Raw genomic sequence first — 22,514 nt, 5'->3', positions numbered from 1 at the left:
AAGAATAACAAACGTAAACTTCCTCACCTAACTCAAATCCTTTTAAAGCCAAACTGGACATAGTTCAAAGGAGAACCGTGACAGCGATGTGTCTGTGGTCCCTGACTTATGGTAAGGCATACAGTATTTTCAAGATCGGGGCAATGGGACAGTGGTGAGGTAAGCAATTCAACACAGCTGTAGATTTCCTGTTCATGCAGCTTTTGTTGAGCAACTTAACCAATAGGTCTGCTTTCGTCATTATCTCTGAACTCCAGCAGACACATTTTCAGGATTTGTCCAGCATGCAGGGCAAAGTAGCTCTCCAATTAAACCTGAATTGAGTCACAGACTGTGAAATGAGACACAAAAGCCAGAGCAGGCCAGTACAGACGTAATTTTCTATTCACAATGCCCAAACAAAGGATGGAAAATAGACATTCAAAATGCTAGACCAAACCTCAACCCAAGGGTAATCAATACTAGACCAAACCTCACCCCAAGGGTAATCAATACTAGACCAAACCTCACCCCAAGGGTAATCAATACTAGACCAAACCTCACCCCAAGGCTAATCAATACTAGACCAAACCTCACCCCAAGGCTAATCAATACTAGACCAAACCTCACGCCAAGGCCAATCAATACTAGACCAAACCTCACCCCAAGGCTAATCAATACTAGACCAAACCTCACCCCAAGGCTAATCAATACTAGACCAAACCTCACCCCAAGGCTAAATAATACTAGACCAAACCTCACCCCAAGGGTAATCAATACTAGACCAAACCTCACCCCAAGGCTAATCAATACTAGACCAAACCTCACCCCAAGGCTAATCACTGCTAGACCAAACCTCACCCCAAGGCTAATCAATACTAGACCAAACCTCACCCCAAGGCTAATCAATACTAGACCAAACCTCACCCCAAGGCTAATCAATACTAGACCAAACCTCACCCCAAGGCTAATCAATACTAGACCAAACCTCACCCCAAAGCTAATCAATGCTAGACCAAACCTCACCCCAAGGCTAATCAATACTAGACCAAACCTCACCCCAAGGCTAATCAATACTAGACCAAACCTCACCCCAAGGCTAATCACTGCTAGACCAAACCTTACCCCAAGGCTAATCACTGCTAGACCAAACCTCACCCCAAGGCTAATCAATACTAGACCAAACCTCACCCCAAGGCTAATCAATACTAGACCAAACCTCACCCCAAGGCTAATCAATACTAGACCAAACCTCACCCCAAGGCTAATCAATACTAGACCAAACCTCACCCCAAAGCTAATCAATGCTAGACCAAACCTCACCCCAAGGCTAATCAATACTAGACCAAACCTTACCCCAAGGCTAATCACTGCTAGACCAAACCTCACCCCAAGGCTAATCAATACTAGACCAAACCTCACCCCAAAGCTAATCAATGCTAGACCAAACCTCACCCCAAGGCTAATCAATACTAGACCAAACCTCACCCCAAGGCTAATCACTGCTAGACCAAACCTCACCCCAAGGCTAATCAATACTAGACCAAACCTCACCCCAAGGCTAATCAATACTAGACCAAACCTCACCCCAAGGCTAATCAATACTAGACCAAACCTCACCCCAAGGCTAATCAATACTAGACCAAACCTCACCCCAAGGCTAATCACTGCTAGACCAAACCTTACCCCAAGGCTAATCACTGCTAGACCAAACCTCACCCCAAGGCTAATCAATACTAGACCAAACCTCACCCCAAGGCTAATCAATACTAGACCAAACCTCACCCCAAAGCTAATCAATGCTAGACCAAACCTCACCCCAAGGCTAATCAATACTAGACCAAACCTCACCCCAAGGCTAATCAATACTAGACCAAACCTCACCCCAAGGCTAATCACTGCTAGACCAAACCTTACCCCAAGGCTAATCACTGCTAGACCAAACCTCACCCCAAGGCTAATCACTACTAGACCAAACCTCACCCCAAGGCTAATCAATGCTAGACCAAACCTCACCCCAAGGCTAATCAATGCTAGACCAAACCTCACCCCAAGGCTAATCACTGCTAGACCAAACCTCACCCCAAAGCTAATCAATGCTAGACCAAACCTCACCCCAAGGCTAATCAATGCTAGACCAAACCTCACCCCAAGGCTAATCAATGCTAGACCAAACCACACTCCAAGGCTAATCACTACTAGACCAAACCTCACCCCAAGGCTAATCACTACTAGACCAAACCTCACCGCAAGGCTAAAAAATGGTAGACCAAACCTCACCCCAAAGCTAATCAATGCTACACCAAACCTCACCCCAAGGCTAATCACTGCTAGACCAAACCTCACCCCAAGGCTAATCAATGCTAGACCAAACCTCACCCCAAGGTGCAGTAGCACAAAAAGAAAGAGAATAGCTCTATCTCATATTTTCCTGCCGAAATGATTTTCTTGTGAATAAGTGGGATATTATTATGCATTGTACAGGTTTAGTCATAGAGCCTAACGACGGGTCCAGAGGTCCTTTCAGGTAACTAACCTACCGTACAGGAGTGCAGGGCTCCAGTTACAGTCAGTGACTGGTTGATGTGAATAGTTAGCTACCGCTAAGCATTGCATTCCTGCTGAGTCTGCCTGGTGCTAGTAGAGCCTAGCCCTCTGCTACCTGCCATAAATACAATGAATAAGTTATGGGATGAGTGAGGTTGCCTCACAATTCTACCATAGAGAGTCACCAAATCAGTTTTAACATTGCTGGCGTAATGTACTGTACCAAATGTTTCATTGCCCATCATATTTGTTTTTTTCGTGACAATACCTCAGAAACAAAGCTGTCACAACCACGCTCATGAATAATAGTGCATTTGTGTCATCAGCAGAGGACTAGATCTGATTCAGTGATGGACTACGTCATTAGAATTTCCATTTGGTGAGGCGACAATCACCAGAAGCATTCAATCTTGTACGACAACAGCAATGAGGACCATATTAAGGTCCTATTTGTGAGACAGAGATCACTCCTCCACTTCCTCTCCCCAGCCCCAAGTTTCATGCTGGGAGATGGTAATCTCTCCATGATCTAACCAGCAGAAACAAATGGACGAGTAGGCTGGAGGAGGCCAGAGGGAGTCAGGAAGTGGACAAGAAGAAGCACAGGGGATATTAGTCTCTATGGAGCACAGTGGAGATCTCTAGTGAAAAGACCAGCATGAGATCCAGCTAAACCCAGCATGGAGCCACTAGCACGTCGTCCCTCACAACACTTTGCTGAGCGTCCTGGGGTCAATCACTGATGATACATATTGTAGGTCTGCTACTACAGAGGAATCTCCCATATGTACTTCTCTGGAAATTACTATTACACTTCTCCTTATCTCCTGTTCCCCTCAGGTCTCTTTCTGAACCCTAGTACTTGAAGACATACGAAGAGTTGTATTAGAACCATCCTGCCATGCTGAAGTAGCTCCAATAGGGAGAAAGAGCAAGAGGGGGAATAGAAAGATGAGGAAGAGGATGAATAGGAAGAGGAGGAAGAGGATGAAGGGGAAGAGGAAGAAGAGAAGGAAGTGGATGAATAGGAAGAGGAGAAAGATGATGAAGAGGAAGGGGAGGAAGAGGAGGAAGAGGATGAATAGGGAGTGGAAAGTGAGGAAGAGGAGGAATAGGAAGATGAATGGGAGGAAGATGAAGAGGAGGATGGGGATGAATATGACGATGAGGAAGAGGAGGAAGATGAGCAAGAGGAGGAATAGGAAGATGAAGGGGAGGAAGATGAAGAGGAGGAATAGGAAGAGGATGAATAGGAAGATGATGAATAGGAAGATGAGGAAGAGGAGGAAGAGGAGGAATAGGAAGAGGATGAATAGGAGGAGGAAGAGGAATTGTAGTAATCCCAAACAAATTCCCTAAGAAGGCACGTTGACTAAACCTGGAGGAACCAGTGGTTGGCTCTCCTAACACCAGGCTGATCAAGTCCAGATGGAGACAACGTAAACACAGTCTCACCATTTATTTTCCTAAATATTTAAGTCTCTGTTCGCTCTGAGATATAATTTAATAACAACCTCCAATGGGGGGAGGGCAGCAGGGTAGAGAAACCTGACAGTAGGTCCTTAGCTAAGGCAGTGTCTGCCAACAAAAGGATTTACACACCAGACAAGAACAGCCCACAGACTAGCAGTGTGATCAGATGAGCTCTGCCGGAACTGGACTGGATTTATAGGCTCCTATCACTTCACAGTCATCAGTGTCTGGGAGTTTAATAGCACTGAATCCCCCTATACCTGCCTATAATACTGAATCCCCCTTTACCTGCCTATAATACCGAACGACCCCTTTACCTGCCTATAATACTGAATCCCCCTTTACCTGCCTATAATACTGAATGACCCCTTTACCTGCCTATAATACTGAATCCCCCTTTACCTGCCTATAATACTGAATCCCCCTTTACCTGCCTATAATACTGAATCCCCTTTACCTGTCTATAATACCGAATGACCCCTTTACCTGCCTATAATACTAAATCCCCCCTATACCTGCCTATAATACTGAATCCCCCTTTACCTGCCTATAATACTGAATCCCCCTTTACCGGTCTATAATACCGAATGACCCCTTTACCTGCCTATAATACTGAATCCCCCTTTACCTGCCTATAATACTGAATCCCCCTTTACCTGTCTATAATACCGAACGACCCCTTTACCTGCCTATAATACTGAATCCCCCTTTACCTGCCTGTAATACTGAATCCCCCTTTACCTGCCTATAATACTGAATCCCCCTTTACCTGCCTATAATACTGAATCCCCCTTTACCGGTCTATAATACCGAATGACCCCTTTACCTGCCTATAATACTGAATCCCCCTTTACCTGCCTATAATACCGAATGACCCCTTTACCTGCCTATAATACTGAATCCCCCTTTACCTGCCTATAATACCGAATGACCCCTTTACCTGCCTATAACACTGAATCCCCCTTTACCTGCCTATAATACCGAATGACCCCTTTACCTGCCTATAATACTGAATCCCCCTTTACCTGCCTATAATACTGAATCCCCCTTTACCTGCCTATAATACTGAATCCCCCTTTACCTGCCTATAATACTGAATCCCCCTTTACCTGCCTATAATACTGAATCCCCCCTTTACCTACCTATAACACTGAATCCCCCTTTACCTGCCTATCATACTGAATCCCCCCTTTACCTACCTATACTACTGAATCCCCCTATACCTGCCTATAATACTGAATCCCCTTTACCTGCCTATAATACCGAATGACCCCTTTACCTGCCTATAACACTTAACCCCCTTTACCTGCCTATAATACTGAATGACCCCTTTACCTGTCTATAATACTGAATCCCCCTATACCTGCCTATAATACTGAATCCCCTTTACCTGCCTATAATACTGAATGACCCCTTTACCTGCCTATAATACTGAATGACCCCTTTACCTGCCTATAACACTGAATCCCCTCTTTACCTGCCCATAATACTGAATCCCCCTTTACCTGCCTATAATTCTGAATGCCCACAATTGAAAGGTCCTGACATACTACCGGATAAAACGCTTGAATAAAGAAGAATAAATGTTGAGAGAGTCATATGACCTAAACAAATGTTGGGGCTCAGTCACGGTGTCTTCAGATGTCATCACCTGTCACTCCCTTCACGACACGCTGCTTGTAGTGTACGACACGCAGGACTCGTATGTCACGGCCAGAGCAGAGAGTTCCACTGTTGACTGAGGAATTGGATAGCTTGATAGTCCATGAGTAAGCGCCAGTAAGTATTGTTATTTTCTGGCAATACAGCCATAAAGCAAAAAAAAAAACTGTTAACCCGCTGAATAAATCTAGGAAATTGAGCCTTTCCTTTCAAATGCTTATTTTTCAACATAGTTATGTCCTAAGGAAAATATCTAAAAACCATTATGGCTTCTGAAACAAAAGAACCTTCTCAATAGACGAGAGAGAAAAAATATCCGTTGGATCGTGAGACAGTGAGGAAGGAAGTGTCATTCCTGTCACTGTTAAGAGCATCTTCCAAAGAGGTCTCACTTCCTGAAGCGCTTCTGCCAGGCCAGATTCCCATTTCATAACGTGTCATGTAGCGATGGAAAGTTTGAGAGGGTGACATGGGCTAAGTCCTGCTGAATGGGGCTAGAGATAGTGTAAGGACGGGCTAGGCCTATCACAACAAAACAGATGACCCCTGACCTCTAAAACGTGAAGCAGTGATGTAAACGTAAGGTAAGCCTCTGTGAATGACCTCACAGTACTCTCGCAACATGGGCCTGGCTGGGCCGCACTGAAATAGCATGAAATCACAATAAACACGACAACCAAAACATGCATGTGGGAGGCAGAAAGGACTGATGGATGATGGCTGGATGATGACACTATGAACATAGTTGTCACACTTGTTGTCTTCGTCTTCTGACGATAATGCGAAATCGTCATCAGAAAATGTGGACCAAAACGCAGCAGGTACGTGAATGCTCATCTTGATTTTTAATTAATCTCAAAAATGAACATACAAAATAACAAAACACGAAAAACGAACACTCGACAAATAAACAGTCTGGTAAGGCACAAGGCTATACACAGAATACTCACCCCACCACAGAAAACAAATACCCCCTGCCACGCCCTGACCAAACTACAAAACAATTAACCTTATATACTGGCCAGGACGTGACAGTACCCCCCCCTTAAAGGTGCTACCCCAGAAGCACCTTAACAAAAAATAACCCCAAGCAACACCAACAAAAAGTCCCCTTTTCTAAAGGGAGGGAAGGGAGGGTGGCTGCCGTCAACGACGGCACTGTGCTACACCCCCCCTCCCCAACCCACCTATTTCTGGAGGTGGCTCTGGCTCCGGCCGTTCCAGGCTGTCGGGCCACTCTGGCTTCGCCGGGGGGCAGTCGGGGCAGTCTGGCAATTCGGGAGAGTCTGGGCAGTCTGGCAATTCGGGACAGTCTGGGCAGTCTGGCAATTCGGGACAGTCTGGGCAGTCTGGCAATTCGGGACAGTCTGGGCAGTCTGGCAATTCGGGACAGTCTGGCAATTCGGGACAGTCTGGGCAGTCTGGCAATTCGGGACAGTCTGGGCAGTCTGGCAATTCGGGACAGTCTGGGCAGTCTGGCAATTCGGGACAGTCTGGGCAGTCTGGCAATTCGGGACAGTCTGGGCAGTCTGGCAATTCGGGACAGTCTGGGCAGTCTGGCAATTCGGGACAGTCTGGGCAGTCTGGCAATTCGGGACAGTCTGGGCAGTCTGGCCACTCCGGCAGTTCAGGGCAGTCTGGCCACTCCGGCAGTTCAGCGCAGTCTGGCCACTCCGGCAGTTCAGCGCAGTCTGGCCACTCCGGCAGTTCAGCGCAGTCTGACCACTCCGGCAGTTCAGCGCAGTCTGGCCACTCCGGCAGTTCAGCGCAGTCTGACCACTCCGGCAGTTCAGCGCAGTCTGACCTCTCTGACGACTGTTGACTGGCGGGCAGCTCTGACGATGACTGTTGACTGGCGGGCAGCTCTGACGATGACTGTTGACTGGCGGGCAGCTCTGACGATGACTGTTGACTGGCGGGCAGCTCTGACGATGACTGTTGACTGGCGGGCAGCTCTGACGATGACTGTTGACTGGCGGGCAGCTCTGACGATGACTGTTGACTGGCGGGCAGCTCTGACGATGACTGTTGACTGGCGGGCAGCTCTGACGATGACTGTTGACTGGCGGGCAGCTCTGACGATGACTGTTGACTGGCGGGCAGCTCTGACGATGACTGTTGACTGGCGGGCAGCTCTGACGATGACTGTTGACTGGCGGGCAGCTCTGATGATGACTGTTGACTGGCGGGCAGCTCTGATGAAGACTGTTGACTGGCGAGGCTGGGTTGACGCACTTGTAGCCTGGTGCGTGGTGCTGGTACTGGGCTTACCAGATTATGTACACGCACCTCCAGGCTAGTGCGGGGAGCGGGAACAGGACGAGTCGGACTGGGTTGACGCACTTCCGGGTCCGCACGAGAGACAGGAGCTGGAAACCCAGGGCTATGGAGGCGCACAGCCGGTCTAGATCTTACCTCCTGCACAACCCGCCTTGGCTGGATGGAACTAGTAGCCCTGTACGAGCGGGGTGTTCGTACAGGGCAGACTGGGCTGTGCAGGGGCCTGATGGTAGCCGTGCGTAGAGCGGGAGTTGGGTAGCCTGGTCCTCGGAGGCGTACCGGCGACCAGATGCGCTGCGCAGGCATCCTCCTACCAGGCTGGATGCCCGCTCTAGCACGGCACCTGCGAGGGGCTGGAATAACGCGCACCGGACTGTGCGTGCGTATGGGTGAGATAGTGCGCTCCTCAGCGAAACATAGCGCTCTCCACCCCATACGCTCCTCCATATAACCACGAGTAGCTGGCTTCCGGCTCTTCTTACGCCTAGCCAAACTACCCGTGTGCCCCCCCCAAAAATTTTCTTGGGGGTGCCTCTCGTGCTTCTCCTTCAGCGCGTACTTGGCCTCGTACCACCGCCTCTCTGCCTTGGCTGCCTCAATTTCCCACTGCGGGCGTCGATAATCCCCAGCCTGGTGCCAAGGTCCGGCCCCGTCCAGAACTTCCTCCCAAGTCCACTTCTCCCGCCAGTCCAACTCGAACTCCGTCTGCTCCTTCCTCTGCTGCTTGGTCCTTTGGTGGTGGGTGATTCTGTCACACTTGTTGTCTTCGTCTTCTGACGATAATGCGAAATCGTCATCAGAAAATGTGGACCAAAACGCAGCAGGTACGTGAATGCTCATCTTGATTTTTAATTAATCTCAAAAATGAACATACAAAATAACAAAACACGAAAAACGAACACTCGACAAATAAACAGTCTGGTAAGGCACAAGGCTATACACAGAATACTCACCCCACCACAGAAAACAAATACCCCCTGCCACGCCCTGACCAAACTACAAAACAATTAACCTTATATACTGGCCAGGACGTGACAATAGTACTCGGGGGATTCTCCATCCAGTGGCAGGATGGGACGGAGGCTTCGGGAAGTCGAAAGGAGGTGGAGTGCGTTTGTTCAAACATAACAACTGGTGTGCTGCTTCAAGTGTGAAGGAAATCTCGTGCTTTTGTTCACCTGATATAGAATACCTCATGGTATGCTGCAGACCCTTTTATCTACCAAGAGAGTTCTCATCCATAATTATCACGACTGTCTACATCCCTCCACAAGCCAACAGCACTCTGGCACTCAACGAACTGTATGGGGTCATAAACAAACAACCTCCCACCTGGACAAGAGGGGAAATAACTATGTGTGAATTCTGTTCATAGAGTACAGTTCAGCGTTCAACACGATAGTCCCCTCCAAGCTCATCAACAAGCTAGGGACCCTGGGACTGAACCTCTGCCTTAATGTACATATCTACCTCAAATACTTTATTATTATCTATCCTGATGCCTAGTCACTTTACCCTGCCTTCATGTACATATCTATATCAAATACCTCATACCCCTGCACATTGATCTGGTACTGGTACTCCCTGTATATAGCTCCACATTGATCTGATACTGGTACTCCCTGTATATAGCTCCACATTGATCTGGTACTGATACTCCCTGTATATAGCTCCATATTGATCTGGTACTGGTACTCCCTGTATATAGCTCCACATTGATCTGGTACTGGTACTCCCTGTATATTGCTCCACATTGATCTGGTACTGGTACTCCCTGTATATAGCTCAACATTGATCTGGTACTGGTAGTCCCTGTATATAGCTCCACATTGATCTGATACTGGTAATACCGGTTGTTATAGCTCCACATTGATCTGGTACTGGTACTCCCTGTATATAGCTCCACATTGATCTGGTACTGGTACTCCCTGTATATAGCTCCACATTGATCTGGTACTGGTAGTCCCTGTATATAGCTCCACATTGATCTGGTACTGGTACTCCCTGCATATAGCTCCACATTGATCTGGTACTGTGTCACGATTCCTACCGACGGTGGCGCCCCCTCCTGCTCGGGTGGCGCTCGGCGGTCGTTGTCACCGGCCTATTAGCTACCACCGATTCCCTTTTTGTTTTTCCCTTTTTTTATGTTTTCTCACCTGCCCTGAGTTAGGCAATTAAGAGGGCTATTTAGTTCAGCTGGCCCGCACCCTATTGTGCGGGATTGTTTTTCTGTGTGTCGACTGCGTTTGTTCGACTGCGCTTGTCTATTGTATTTTTCCCTGTTGTTGGGAGACCTTTTATTTTGTACAGGTGGTTCCATTAAAATTACCACACAGTGTTCGCTGCTTCCTGCGCTTCTTTCCGCCACACTACAGACAAGACGTTACAGAATCCCGCACCACCAGAAGGAGCATGGAATCAGCGGGAGCAGCGGGCACTCCACTACCCTCAATGGAGGAACGTGTCCAGCACAATACATCGGTCCTGCATCGCATCGGATCCGCCATGGACCAGATGATGGAGAGGATGGACCGATGGGAGAGGAGTGGTATCCTCTCTCCACCTACACCCCCCCGATACAACCATCTCCTCCTCCTACGACGTCTGGCTCTGGCGCGCTTCGCCTGGCACTCCCGAGGGAGTACGATGGGACGGCGGCTGGGTGCAAGGGGTTTCTTCTCCAGCTAGAGTTGTACCTGGCCACCGTCAGACCTGCTCCTACAGGAGAGGAGAGCGTAAGTGCCCTCGTTTCCTGCCTGACGGGCCGAGCTCTGGAGTGGGCTAATGCGGTCTGGAACGCTCCAGACTCGGCGAGGGACCACTACCCAGAGTTCACCCGCCGCTTTCGGGCTGTTTTCGACCACCCCCCCGAAGGTAGAGCGGCGGGTGAACGGCTGTTCCACCTCAGGCAGGAGACGAGGAGCGCTCAAGACTTCGCGCTGGAGTTTAGGACCTTGGCTGCTGGAGCGGGGTGGAATGACAGGGCCCTCATAGACCACTACCGGTGTGGTCTCCGGGCGGACGTCCGCAGGGAGCTGGCCTGTAGGGACACCAATCTATCCCTGGACGAACTCATTGACATGTCCATACGGTTGGACAATTTGCTGGCTGCCCGCGGGCGTTCGGAGAGGGTCCTGCCCGTTCCACCCCCGTGCACCCCTACCCCTATGGAGGTAGGGGGGGCCGTGCCAAGGGGCACCGGAGGAGGTGGCTCCTCCTGCACCAGCTGTGGTCGGAGAGGACACACGGCCGACCGGTGCTGGAGGAGCCAGTCTGGGAGTCGAGAAGGCAGGCAGAACACTTCTCGGTCACCTCAGGTGAGTCAGCACCAGATTCGCCCAGAACCCCCTGTTGGTCATGTGTTTTTGCCTGTTTCATTTTCTAAATTTTTTCCCTCTTCCCAGCATAGGGCGCTAGTCGATTCAGGCGCCACCGGGGAACTTTATGGACCGTGGACTTGCCATTAAGCTGGGCATTCCACGGGTGCCGATAGATTCCCCCTTCCCCGTGCACTCCTTAGATAGCCGACCATTAGGGTCAGGGCTAGTCAGGGAGTCTACGGTGCCGCTGGACATGGTAACACTGGGGAATCATAAGGAAAGCATGAACTTTTTCCTTATTGATTCACCTGCGTTTCCGGTGGTGGTGGGGGTCCCCTGGCTGGCTGGTCACAATCCCCTCATTTCATGGAAACAGGGGGTTCTCCAGGGGTGGTCGGAGGAGTGTTCAGGGAGGTGTCTAGGAGTTTCCATAGGTGCCACGTCGGTGGAGAGTCCAGACCAGGTGTCCACCGTGCGCATTCCCCCTGAATACGCCGATTTGGCGATCGCTTTTTGTAAAAAGAGAGCGACTAAATTACCACCTCATCGACAAGGGGATTGTGCGATAGATCTCCAGGTTAACGCTGCGCTTCCCAGGAGTCACGTGTACCCCTTGTCACAAGAGGAGACGGCGGCTATGGAGACATACGTCACGGAATCCTTGGGACAGGGTTACATTCGGCCATCCATCTCACCCGCTTCCTCGAGTTTCTTTTTTGTGAAGAAAAAGGAGGGAGGTCTGCGTCCGTGCATTGATTATAGAGGTCTAAACGCGATCACGGTGGGGTTTAGTTACCCACTACCTCTTATCGCTACGGCGGTGGAATCATTTCACGGAGCACAGTTCTTCACAAAATTGGATCTCAGGAGCGCGTATAACCTGGTGCGTATCAAGAAGGGAGATGAGTGGAAAACCGCCTTTAGTACCACATCAGGCCATTATGAGTACCTCGTCATGCCGTATGGGTTGAAAAATGCTCCAGCCGTCTTTCAATCCTTTGTTGACGAGATTCTCAGGGACCTGCACGGGCAGGGCGTGATTGTCTATATCGATGACATTCTGATATATTCCGCCACCCTTTCCGCGCATGTGTCCCTGGTGCGCAAGGTGCTTGGTAGACTGCTGGAGCATGACCTATACGTTAAGGCTGAGAAGTGTGAGTTTTTCAAACGAGCCGTCTCCTTTCTGGGTTATCGCATTTCCACCACGGGGGTGGTGATGGAGTGTGACCGCGTTAAGGCCGTGCGTAATTGGCCGACTCCAACCACGGTGAAGGAAGTGCAGCGGTTCTTGGGCTTTGCCAACTACTACCGGAGGTTTATCCGGGGGTTTGGCCAGGTAGCGGCTCCCATTACCTCACTGCTGAAGGGGGGGCCGGCGCGTTTGAGATGGTCGACGGAGGCGGACGGAGCCTTCAAGAAGTTGAAGACCCTGTTCACCGACGCGCCCGTGTTGGCGCACCCGGACCCGTCTTTAGCGTTCGTAGTAGAGGTGGACGCATCCGAGGCTGGGGTGGGTGCCGTGCTATCACAGCGCTCGGGTGCGCCATCGAAACTCCGCCCCTGCGCTTTCTTCTCAGGGAAGCTCAGTTCGGCGGAGCGTAACTACGATGTGGGGGACAGGGAGTTGCTAGCGGTAGTCAAAGCCTTGAGGGTGTGGCGACACTGGCTTGAGGGGGCTAAGCACCCCTTTCTCATCTGGACCGACCACCGAAACCTGGAGTACATCCGGGCAGCGAGGAGACTGAATCCACGTCAGGCAAGGTGGGCCATGTTCTTCGCACGGTTTAGGTTTACCATCTCATATAGACCGGGTTCCCTTAATACTAAAGCCGACGCGCTGTCCCGTCTGTATGACACGGATGACCGCCCCATCGATCCAACTCCCATCATTCCAGCGTCTAGGCTGGTGGCACCAGTGGTGTGGGAGGTGGACGCGGACATCGAGCGGGCACTGGTGTTGGATCCTGCGCCTGCGCAGGTGCCCGTGGGGCGCATGTATGTGCCGCTCGATGTTCGCGATCGGTTGATTCGGTGGGCGCACACGCTACCTGCGGCGGGTCATCCTGGTGTAGAGAGGACAGGGCGGAGTCTAAGGGGGAAGTATTGGTGGCCCACCTTGGCTAAGGACGTGAGGTCATATGTCTCTTCCTGTTCGGTGTGTGCCCAGAGTAAGGCTCCTAGGCATTTACCGAGAGGGAAGTTACAGCCCCTCCCCGTTCCGCAACGGCCATGGTCGCACCTGTCTATCGACTTCCTGACAGATCTTCCCCCCTCTCAGGGGAACACTGCGATTCTGGTGGTTGTGGATCGGTTTTCTAAGTCCTGCCGTCTCCTCCCCTTGCCCGGTCTCCCTACGGCCCTGCAGACTGCGGAGGCCCTATTTACCCACATCTTCCGGCACTACGGGGTGCCGGAGGATATTGTCTCTGATCGGGGTTCCCAGTTCACATCCAGGGTCTGGAGGGCGTTTATGGAGCGGCTGGGGGTCTCGGTCAGTTTAACCTCCGGTTATCACCCCGAGAGCAATGGGCAGGCGGAGAGGGTGAACCAGGTGGTGGGCAGGTTCCTGAGGTCGTATTGCCGGGACCGGCCAGGGGAGTGGGCGAGGTATATTCCTAGGGCAGAGTTAGCCCAGAACTCACTTCGCCACTCCTCTACTAACATGTCACCCTTCCAGTGTGTGCTAGGGTACCAGCCGGTCCTGGCCCCATGGCACCAGAGCCAGACCGAGGCTCCTGCGGTGGAGGACTGGGTTCAGCACTCCAAGGAGACCTGGAAAGCAGTACAGGACTCACTGAAGGAGGCCAGTGCTAGGCAGAAAAGGAGTGCTGACCGCCACCGCAGTGAGGCGCCGGTGTTCGCACCGGGTGACAGGGTCTGGCTCTCGACCCGGAACCTGTCTCTCCGCGTGCCCTGCCGGAAGCTGGGGCCGCAGTGTGTGGGGCCCTTCAAAGTCCTGAGGAGGATAAACGAGGTGTGTTATCGGTTGCAACTCCCTTCCTATTACCGTATTAACCCCTCGTTTCATGTGTCTCTCCTCAGGCCGGTGGTGGCTGGTCCCCTACAAGAAGATGAGGTGCCGGAGGTCCCTCCACCCCCCCTGGACATCGGGGGGTCCCCGGCGTACAGCGTAAGGGCCATTCTGGACTCGAGACGCCGGGCGGGGGGCCTGCAGTACCTTGTGGACTGGGAGGGGTACGGTCCGGAGGAGAGGTACTGGGTGCCGGCGGAGGACGTCTTGGACCCATCCATGTTGAAGGAGTTCCACCGCCTCCGTCCGGATCGCCCTGCGCCTCATCCTCCGGGTCGGCCTCGAGGCCGGTGTCGGCGCGCTGCAGGGGGGTACTGTCATGATTCCTACCGACGGTGGCGCCCCCTCCTGCTCGGGTGGCGCTCGGCGGTCGTCGTCACCGGCCTATTAGCTACCACCGATTCCCTTTTTGTTTTTCCCTTTTTTTATGTTTTCTCACCTGCCCTGAGTTAGGCAATTAAGAGGGCTATTTAGTTCAGCTGGCCCGCACCCTATTGTGCGGGATTGTTTTTCTGTGTGTCGACTGCGTTTGTTCGACTGCGCTTGTCTATTGTATTTTTCCCTGTTGTTGGGAGACCTTTTATTTTGTACAGGTGGTTCCATTAAAATTACCACACAGTGTTCGCTGCTTCCTGCGCTTCTTTCCGCCACACTACAGACAAGACGTTACATACTGGTACTCCCTGTATTTATAGCTCTACATTGATCTGGTACTGGTACTCCCTGTATATAGCTCCACATTGATCTGGTACTGGTACTCCCTGTATATAGCTCCACATTGATCTGGTACTGGTACTCCCTGTATATAGCAGCACATTGATCTGCTACTGGTACTCCCTGTATATAGCTCCACATTGATCTGGTACTGGTACTCCCTGTATATAGCAGCACATTGATCTGGTACTGGTACTCCCTGTATATAGCTCCACATTGATCTGGTACTGGTACTCCCTGTATATAGCTCCACATTGATCTGGTACTGGTACTCCCTGTATATAGCTCCACATTGATCTGATACTGGTAATACCGGTAGTTATAGCTCCACATTGATCTGGTACTGGTACTCCCTGTATATAGCTCCACATTGATCTGGTACTGGTACTCCCTGTATATAGCTCCACATTGATCTGGTACTGGTACTCCCTGTAGTTATAGCTCTACATTGATCTGGTACTGGTACTCCCTGTATATAGCTCCACATTGATCTGGTACTGGTACTCCCTGTATATAGCTCTACATTGATCTGGTACTGGTACTCCCTGTATATAGCTCCACATTGATCTGGTACTGGTACTCCCTGTATATAGCTCCACATTGATCTGGTACTGGTACTCCCTGTATATAGCTCCACATTGATATGGTACTGGTACTCCCTATATATAGCTCCACATTGATCTGGTACTGGTACTCCCTGTATATAGCTCCACATTGATCTGGTACTGGTACTCCCTGTATATAGCTCCACATTGATCTGGTACTGGTACTCCCTGTTTATAGCAGCACATGTTACCGTTTTATTTTTAAACTGCATCGTTGGGAAGGGCTTTTAAGCAAACATTCCAGGGAAAAGTCTACACCAGTTGTATTTGGCGCATGTCACAAATATTATTTTATTTTATTTGATGTTGATATATTACATTAAGTTGATAGCAATTACGCAACATGGTACACGATAATGGAAACTATCAAGATCTTATCAACATTGACAGATTGTTTACCGTCAGCAATGAATGATATCCATCCTTACCTCACTGACTACTCGGGACAGTTATTCTGTAGCAATCTAGTCAAATGGTGTTCTATTCTGTCTGGTAATCTATGAGCCCTGCTCAAAAACAGCGGACTGCAGAAGGAATATCAAATCAAATGTTATTTGTCACATGCACTGAATACAACAAGTGTAGACCTTACAATGAATTGCTTACTTACAATCCCCTTAACCAACAATGCAGTTCAAGAAAAATAGTTAAGAAAATATTTACTAAATAAACTAAAGTAAAAACAATTAAACAATAAATAAGTAACACAATAAAATAACAATAATGAGGCTATATACAGGGAGTACCGGTACTGAGTCAATGTGCGGGGGTACAAGTTAGTCGAGGTAATATGTACATGTAGGTATGGGTAAAGTGACTATGCATAGATAATAAACAGAGAGTAGCAGCAATGTAAAAACAAAGGGGGGGGGGGGGGGGGCGGGTAAATGTAAATAGTCTGGGTGGCAATTTGATGAATTCACATTTTAAAGTTTTACATTTTTGTCATTTAGCAGACGCTCTTATCCAGAGCGACTTACAGTAGTGAATGCATACATTTCAATTCATTTCATACATTTTTTTTATTATATATATTTTTTTCAGTATTTTGATGAGTTCAGCAGTCTTATGGCTTGGGGGTAGAAACTGTTAAGGAGCCTTTTGGACCTTGACTTGGCTCCGGTACCGCTAGGATGCCATGCGGACTCACTAATGGTATCTGAGCCTGGTTCTGGTGCCAGGTCAGAAGGCAAGAGGTGACTCACCTGAAAGTCCTCCTGGGGGAACTGCAGCATGTCCCGGAGGACATCACTGAGAATCTGGGTTTTCCTCTGGACAAGAACAGTCTCATAGTCCAGCGGTTCGATAACTTTGGGCTTCACCTGGGGAACACACAGATACAACATGCTGTTAATATATAGGTATTAACACAGACAACATGCTGATAATATACAGGTATTTACACAGACAACATGCTGATAATATACAGGTATTTACACAGACAACATGCTGCTAATATAAAGGTATTTACACAGACAACATGCTGCTAATATACAGGTATTTACACAGACAACATGCTGATAATATACAGGTATTTACACAGAGAACATGCTGTTAATATACAGGTATTAACACAGACAACATGCTGTTAATATACAGGTATTTACACAGACAACATGCTGTTTTCAAAGCCGACCAGAGGAGTGCTTTGAAAAGGTGGATATCTCTTTTAGGGAGGACTTTCTCAACTCTAACACACAACATAAGGATGGCGGAGTCTCACTGTGGATTTCAAAAGGAGAGCTAAGAAGTGAACTTGGGCCCTGGTCAAAAGTAATAGACTTTGGGACGCAGTCAGTATTGTAAGTTGAGCTCAGAGAATCTGTGGCTGCTGGGGCCCTTCTCACACATGCTATCTGTTAGCCCCACCGTGACAACCCTACGAGGGCTGCAGCCTGCAGCCGCCCACAGAGAACACATCTGTCTTTACTAGCTCCCTGATGGAAGGCAGGATCATTATGACATCACTCTCTGACAGCTAACACACAGCTCTGATGGAAGGCAAGATCATTATGATATCACTCTCTGACAGCTAACACACAGCTCTGATGGAAGGCAGGATCATTATAACATCACTCTCTGACAGCTAACACACAGCTCTGATGGAAGGCAGGATCATTATGACATCACTCTCTGACAGCTAACACAGCTCTGATGGATGGCAGGCAGGATCATTATGACATCACTCTCTGGCAGCTAACACACAGCTCTGATGGAAGGCAGGATCATTATGACATCACTCTCTGACAGCTAACACACAGCTCTGATGGAAGGCAGGCAGGATCATTATGACATCACTCTCTGACAGCTAACACACAGCTCTGATGGAAGGCAGGCAGGATCATTATAACATCACTCTCTGACAGCTAACACACAGCTCTGTTGGAAGGCAGGATCATTATGACATCACTCTCTGACAGATAACACACAGCTCTGATGGAAGGCAGGATCATTATGACATCACTCTCTGACAGCTAACACACAGCTCTGATGGAGGCAGGCAGGATCATTATAACATCACTCTCTGACAGCTAACACACAGCTCTGATGGAAGGCAGGATCATTATGACATCACTCTCTGACAGCTAACACACAGCTCTGATGGAAGGCAGGCAGGATCATTATGACATCACTCTCTGACAGCTAACACACAGCTCTGATGGAAGGCAGGCAGGATCATTATGACATCACTCTCTGACAGCTAACACACAGCTCTGATGGAAGGCAGGATCATTATGACATCACTCTCTGACAGCTAACACACAGCTCTGATGGAAGGCAGGATCATTATGACATCACTCTCTGACAGCTAACACACAGCTCTGATGGAAGGCAGGATCATTATGACATCACTCTCTGACAGCTAACACACAGCTCTGATGGAAGGCAGGATCATTATGACATCACTCTCTGACAGCTAACACACAGCTCTGATGAACATCACTCTCTGACAGCTAACACACAGCTCTATGGAAGGCAGGATCATTATGACATCACTCTCTGACAGCTAACACACAGCTCTGATGGAAGGCAGGCAGGATCATTATGACATCACTCTCTGACAGCTAACACACAGCTCTGATGGAAGGCAGGCAGGACATTATAACATCACTCTCTGACAGCTAACACACAGCTCTGATGGAAGGCAGGATCATTATGACATCACTCTCTGACAGCTAACACACAGCTCTGATGGAAGGCAGGATCATTATGACATCACTCTCTGACAGCTAACACACAGCTCTGATGGAAGGCAGGCAGGATCATTATGACATCACTCTCTGACAGCTAACACACAGCTCTGATGGAAGGCAGGCAGGATCATTATGACATCACTCTCTGACAGCTAACACACAGCTCTGATGGAAGGCAGGCAGGATCATTATGACATCACTCTCTGACAGCTAACACACAGCTCTGATGGAAGGCAAGATCATTATGACATCATTCTCTGACAGCTAACACACAGCTCTGATGGAAGGCAGGCAGGATCATTATGACATCACTCTCTGACAGCTAACACACAGCTCTGATGGAAGGCAGGATCATTATGACATCACTCTCTGACAGCTAACACACAGCTCTGATGGAAGGCAGGCAGGATCATTATGACATCACTCTCTGACAGCTAACATACAGCTCTGATGGAGGGCAGGATCATTATGACATCACTCTCTGACAGCTAACACACAGCTCTGATGGAAGGCAGGATCATTATGACATCACTCTCTGACAGCTAACACACAGCTCTGATGGAAGGCAGGATCATTATGACATCACTCTCTGACAGCTAACACACAGCTCTGATGGAAGGCAGGCAGGATCATTATGACATCACTCTCTGACAGCTAACACACAGCTCTGATGGAAGGCAGGCAGGATCATTATGACATCACTCTCTGACAGCTAACACACAGCTCTGATGGAAGGCAAGATCATTATGACATCATTCTCTGACAGCTAACACACAGCTCTGATGGAAGGCAGGCAGGATCATTATGACATCACTCTCTGACAGCTAACACACAGCTCTGATGGAAGGCAGGATCATTATGACATCACTCTCTGACAGCTAACACACAGCTCTGATGGAAGGCAGGCAGGATCATTATGACATCACTCTCTGACAGCTAACACACAGCTCTGATGGAGGGCAGGATCATTATGACATCACTCTCTGACAGCTAACACACAGCTCTGTGGAAGGCAGGATCATTATGACATCACTCTCTGACAGCTAACACACAGCTCTGATGGAAGGCAGGATCATTATGACATCACTCTCTGACAGCTAACACACAGCTCTGATGGAAGGCAGGATCATTATGACATCACTCTGACAGCTAACACACAGCTCTGATGGAAGGCAGGATCATTATGACATCACTCTCTGACAGCTAACACACAGCTCTGATGGAAGGCAGGATCATTATGACATCACTCTCTGACAGCTAACACACAGCTCTGATGGAAGGCAGGCAGGATCATTATGACATCACTCTCTGACAGCTAACACACAGCTCTGATGGAAGGCAGGATCATTATGACATCACTCTCTGACAGCTAACACACAGCTCTGATGGAAGGCAGGCAGGATCATTATGACATCACTCTCTGACAGCTAACACACAGCTCTGATGGAAGGCAGGATCATTATGACATCACTCTCTGACAGCTAACACACAGCTCTGATGGAAGGCAGGATCATTATAACATCACTCTCTGACAGCTAACACACAGCTCTGATGGAAGGCAGGCAGGATCATTATGACATCACTCTCTGACAGCTAACACACAGCTCTGATGGAAGGCAGGATCATTATGACATCACTCTCTGACAAATAACACACAGCTCTGATGGAAGGCAGGATCATTATAACATCACTCTCTGACAGCTAACACACAGCTCTAATGGAAGGCAGGATCATTATGACATCACTCTCTGACAGCTAACACACAGCTCTGATGGAAGGCAGGCAGGATCATTATGACATCACTCTCTGACAGCTAACACACAGCTCTGATCGAAGGCAGGATCATTATGACATCACTCTCTGACAGCTAACACACAGCTCTGATGGAAGGCAGGCAGGATCATTATGACATCACTCTCTGACAGCTAACACACAGCTCTGATGGAAGGCAGGATCATTATGACATCACTCTCTGACAGATAACACACAGCTCTGATGGAAGGCAGGATCATTATAACATCACTCTCTGACAGCTAACACACAGCTCTAATGGAAGGCAGGATCATTATGACATCACTCTCTGACAGCTAACACACAGCTCTGATGGAAGGCAGGCAGGATCATTATGACATCACTCTCTGACAGCTAACACACAGCTCTGATCGAAGGCAGGATCATTATGACATCACTCTCTGACAGCTAACACACAGCTCTGATGGAAGGCAGGCAGGATCATTGTAACATCACTCTCTGACAGCTAACACACAGCTCAGTGGAAGGCAGGATCATTATGACATCACTCTCTGACAGCTAACACACAGCTCTGATGGAAGGCAGGCAGGATCATTATGACATCACTATCTGACAGCTAACACACAGCTCTGATGGAAGGCAGGCAGGATCATTATGACATCACTCTCTGACAGCTAACACACAGCTCTGATGGAAGGCAGGCAGGATCATTATGACATCACTCTCTGACAGCTAACACACAGCTCTGATGGAAGGCAGGATCATTATGACATCACTCTCTGACAGCTAACACACAGCTCTGATGGAAGGCAGGATCATTATGACATCACTCTCTGGCAGCTAACACACAGCTCTGATGGAAGGCAGGATCATTATGACATCAGTCTCTGACAGCTAACACAGCTCTGATGGAAGGCAGGCAGGATCATTATGACATCACTCTCTGACAGCTAACACACAGCTCTGATGGAAGGCAGGATCATTATGACATCACTCTCTGACAGCTAACACACAGCTCTGATGGAAGGCAGGCAGGATCATTATGACATCACTCTCTGACAGCTAACACACAGCTCTGATGGAAGGCAGGATCATTATGACATCACTCTCTGACAAATAACACACAGCTCTGATGGAAGGCAGGATCATTATAACATCACTCTCTGACAGCTAACACACAGCTCTAATGGAAGGCAGGATCATTATGACATCACTCTCTGACAGCTAACACACAGCTCTGATGGAAGGCAGGCAGGATCATTATGACATCACTCTCTGACAGCTAACACACAGCTCTGATCGAAGGCAGGATCATTATGACATCACTCTCTGACAGCTAACACACAGCTCTGATGGAAGGCAGGCAGGATCATTATGACATCACTCTCTGACAGCTAACACACAGCTCTGATGGAAGGCAGGATCATTATGACATCACTCTCTGACAAATAACACACAGCTCTGATGGAAGGCAGGATCATTATAACATCACTCTCTGACAGCTAACACACAGCTCTAATGGAAGGCAGGATCATTATGACATCACTCTCTGACAGCTAACACACAGCTCTGATGGAAGGCAGGCAGGATCATTATGACATCACTCTCTGACAGCTAACACACAGCTCTGATCGAAGGCAGGATCATTATGACATCACTCTCTGACAGCTAACACACAGCTCTGATGGAAGGCAGGCAGGATCATTATGGCATCACTCTCTGACAGCTAACACACAGCTCTGATGGAAGGCAGGCAGGATCATTGTAACATCACTCTCTGACAGCTAACACACAGCTCAGTGGAAGGCAGGATCATTATGACATCACTCTCTGACAGCTAACACACAGCTCTGATGGAAGGCAGGATCATTATGACATCACTCTCTGACAGCTAACACACAGCTCTGATGGAAGGCAGGCAGGATCATTATGGCATCACTCTCTGACAGCT

The 22,514-nt window shown here is 49.0% G+C and overlaps 1 protein-coding gene across 3 annotated transcripts in view; it reads right to left on the bottom strand.

Moving 5' to 3' along the window:
- The window catches only part of LOC106582455 (dedicator of cytokinesis protein 9), a 192,014-nt gene that overhangs the window by 93,705 nt on the left and 75,795 nt on the right, over positions 1 to 22,514 (bottom strand). For all 3 annotated transcript variants that reach the window (XM_014165582.3, XM_014165587.3, XM_082967226.1), the window contains exon 2: positions 16,823 to 16,939. In XM_014165582.3, the coding sequence (XP_014021057.2) occupies positions 16,823 to 16,939 (117 nt within the window). The remainder of the gene's footprint in view (positions 1 to 16,822; positions 16,940 to 22,514) is intronic.

This window comes from Salmo salar, chromosome 21 (assembly GCF_965601325.2).
Source record: "Salmo salar chromosome 21, fSalSal1, whole genome shotgun sequence".
NCBI classification, from domain to species: domain Eukaryota; kingdom Metazoa; phylum Chordata; class Actinopteri; order Salmoniformes; family Salmonidae; genus Salmo; species Salmo salar.
This window is presented reverse-complemented; position numbering and strand designations above follow the sequence as displayed.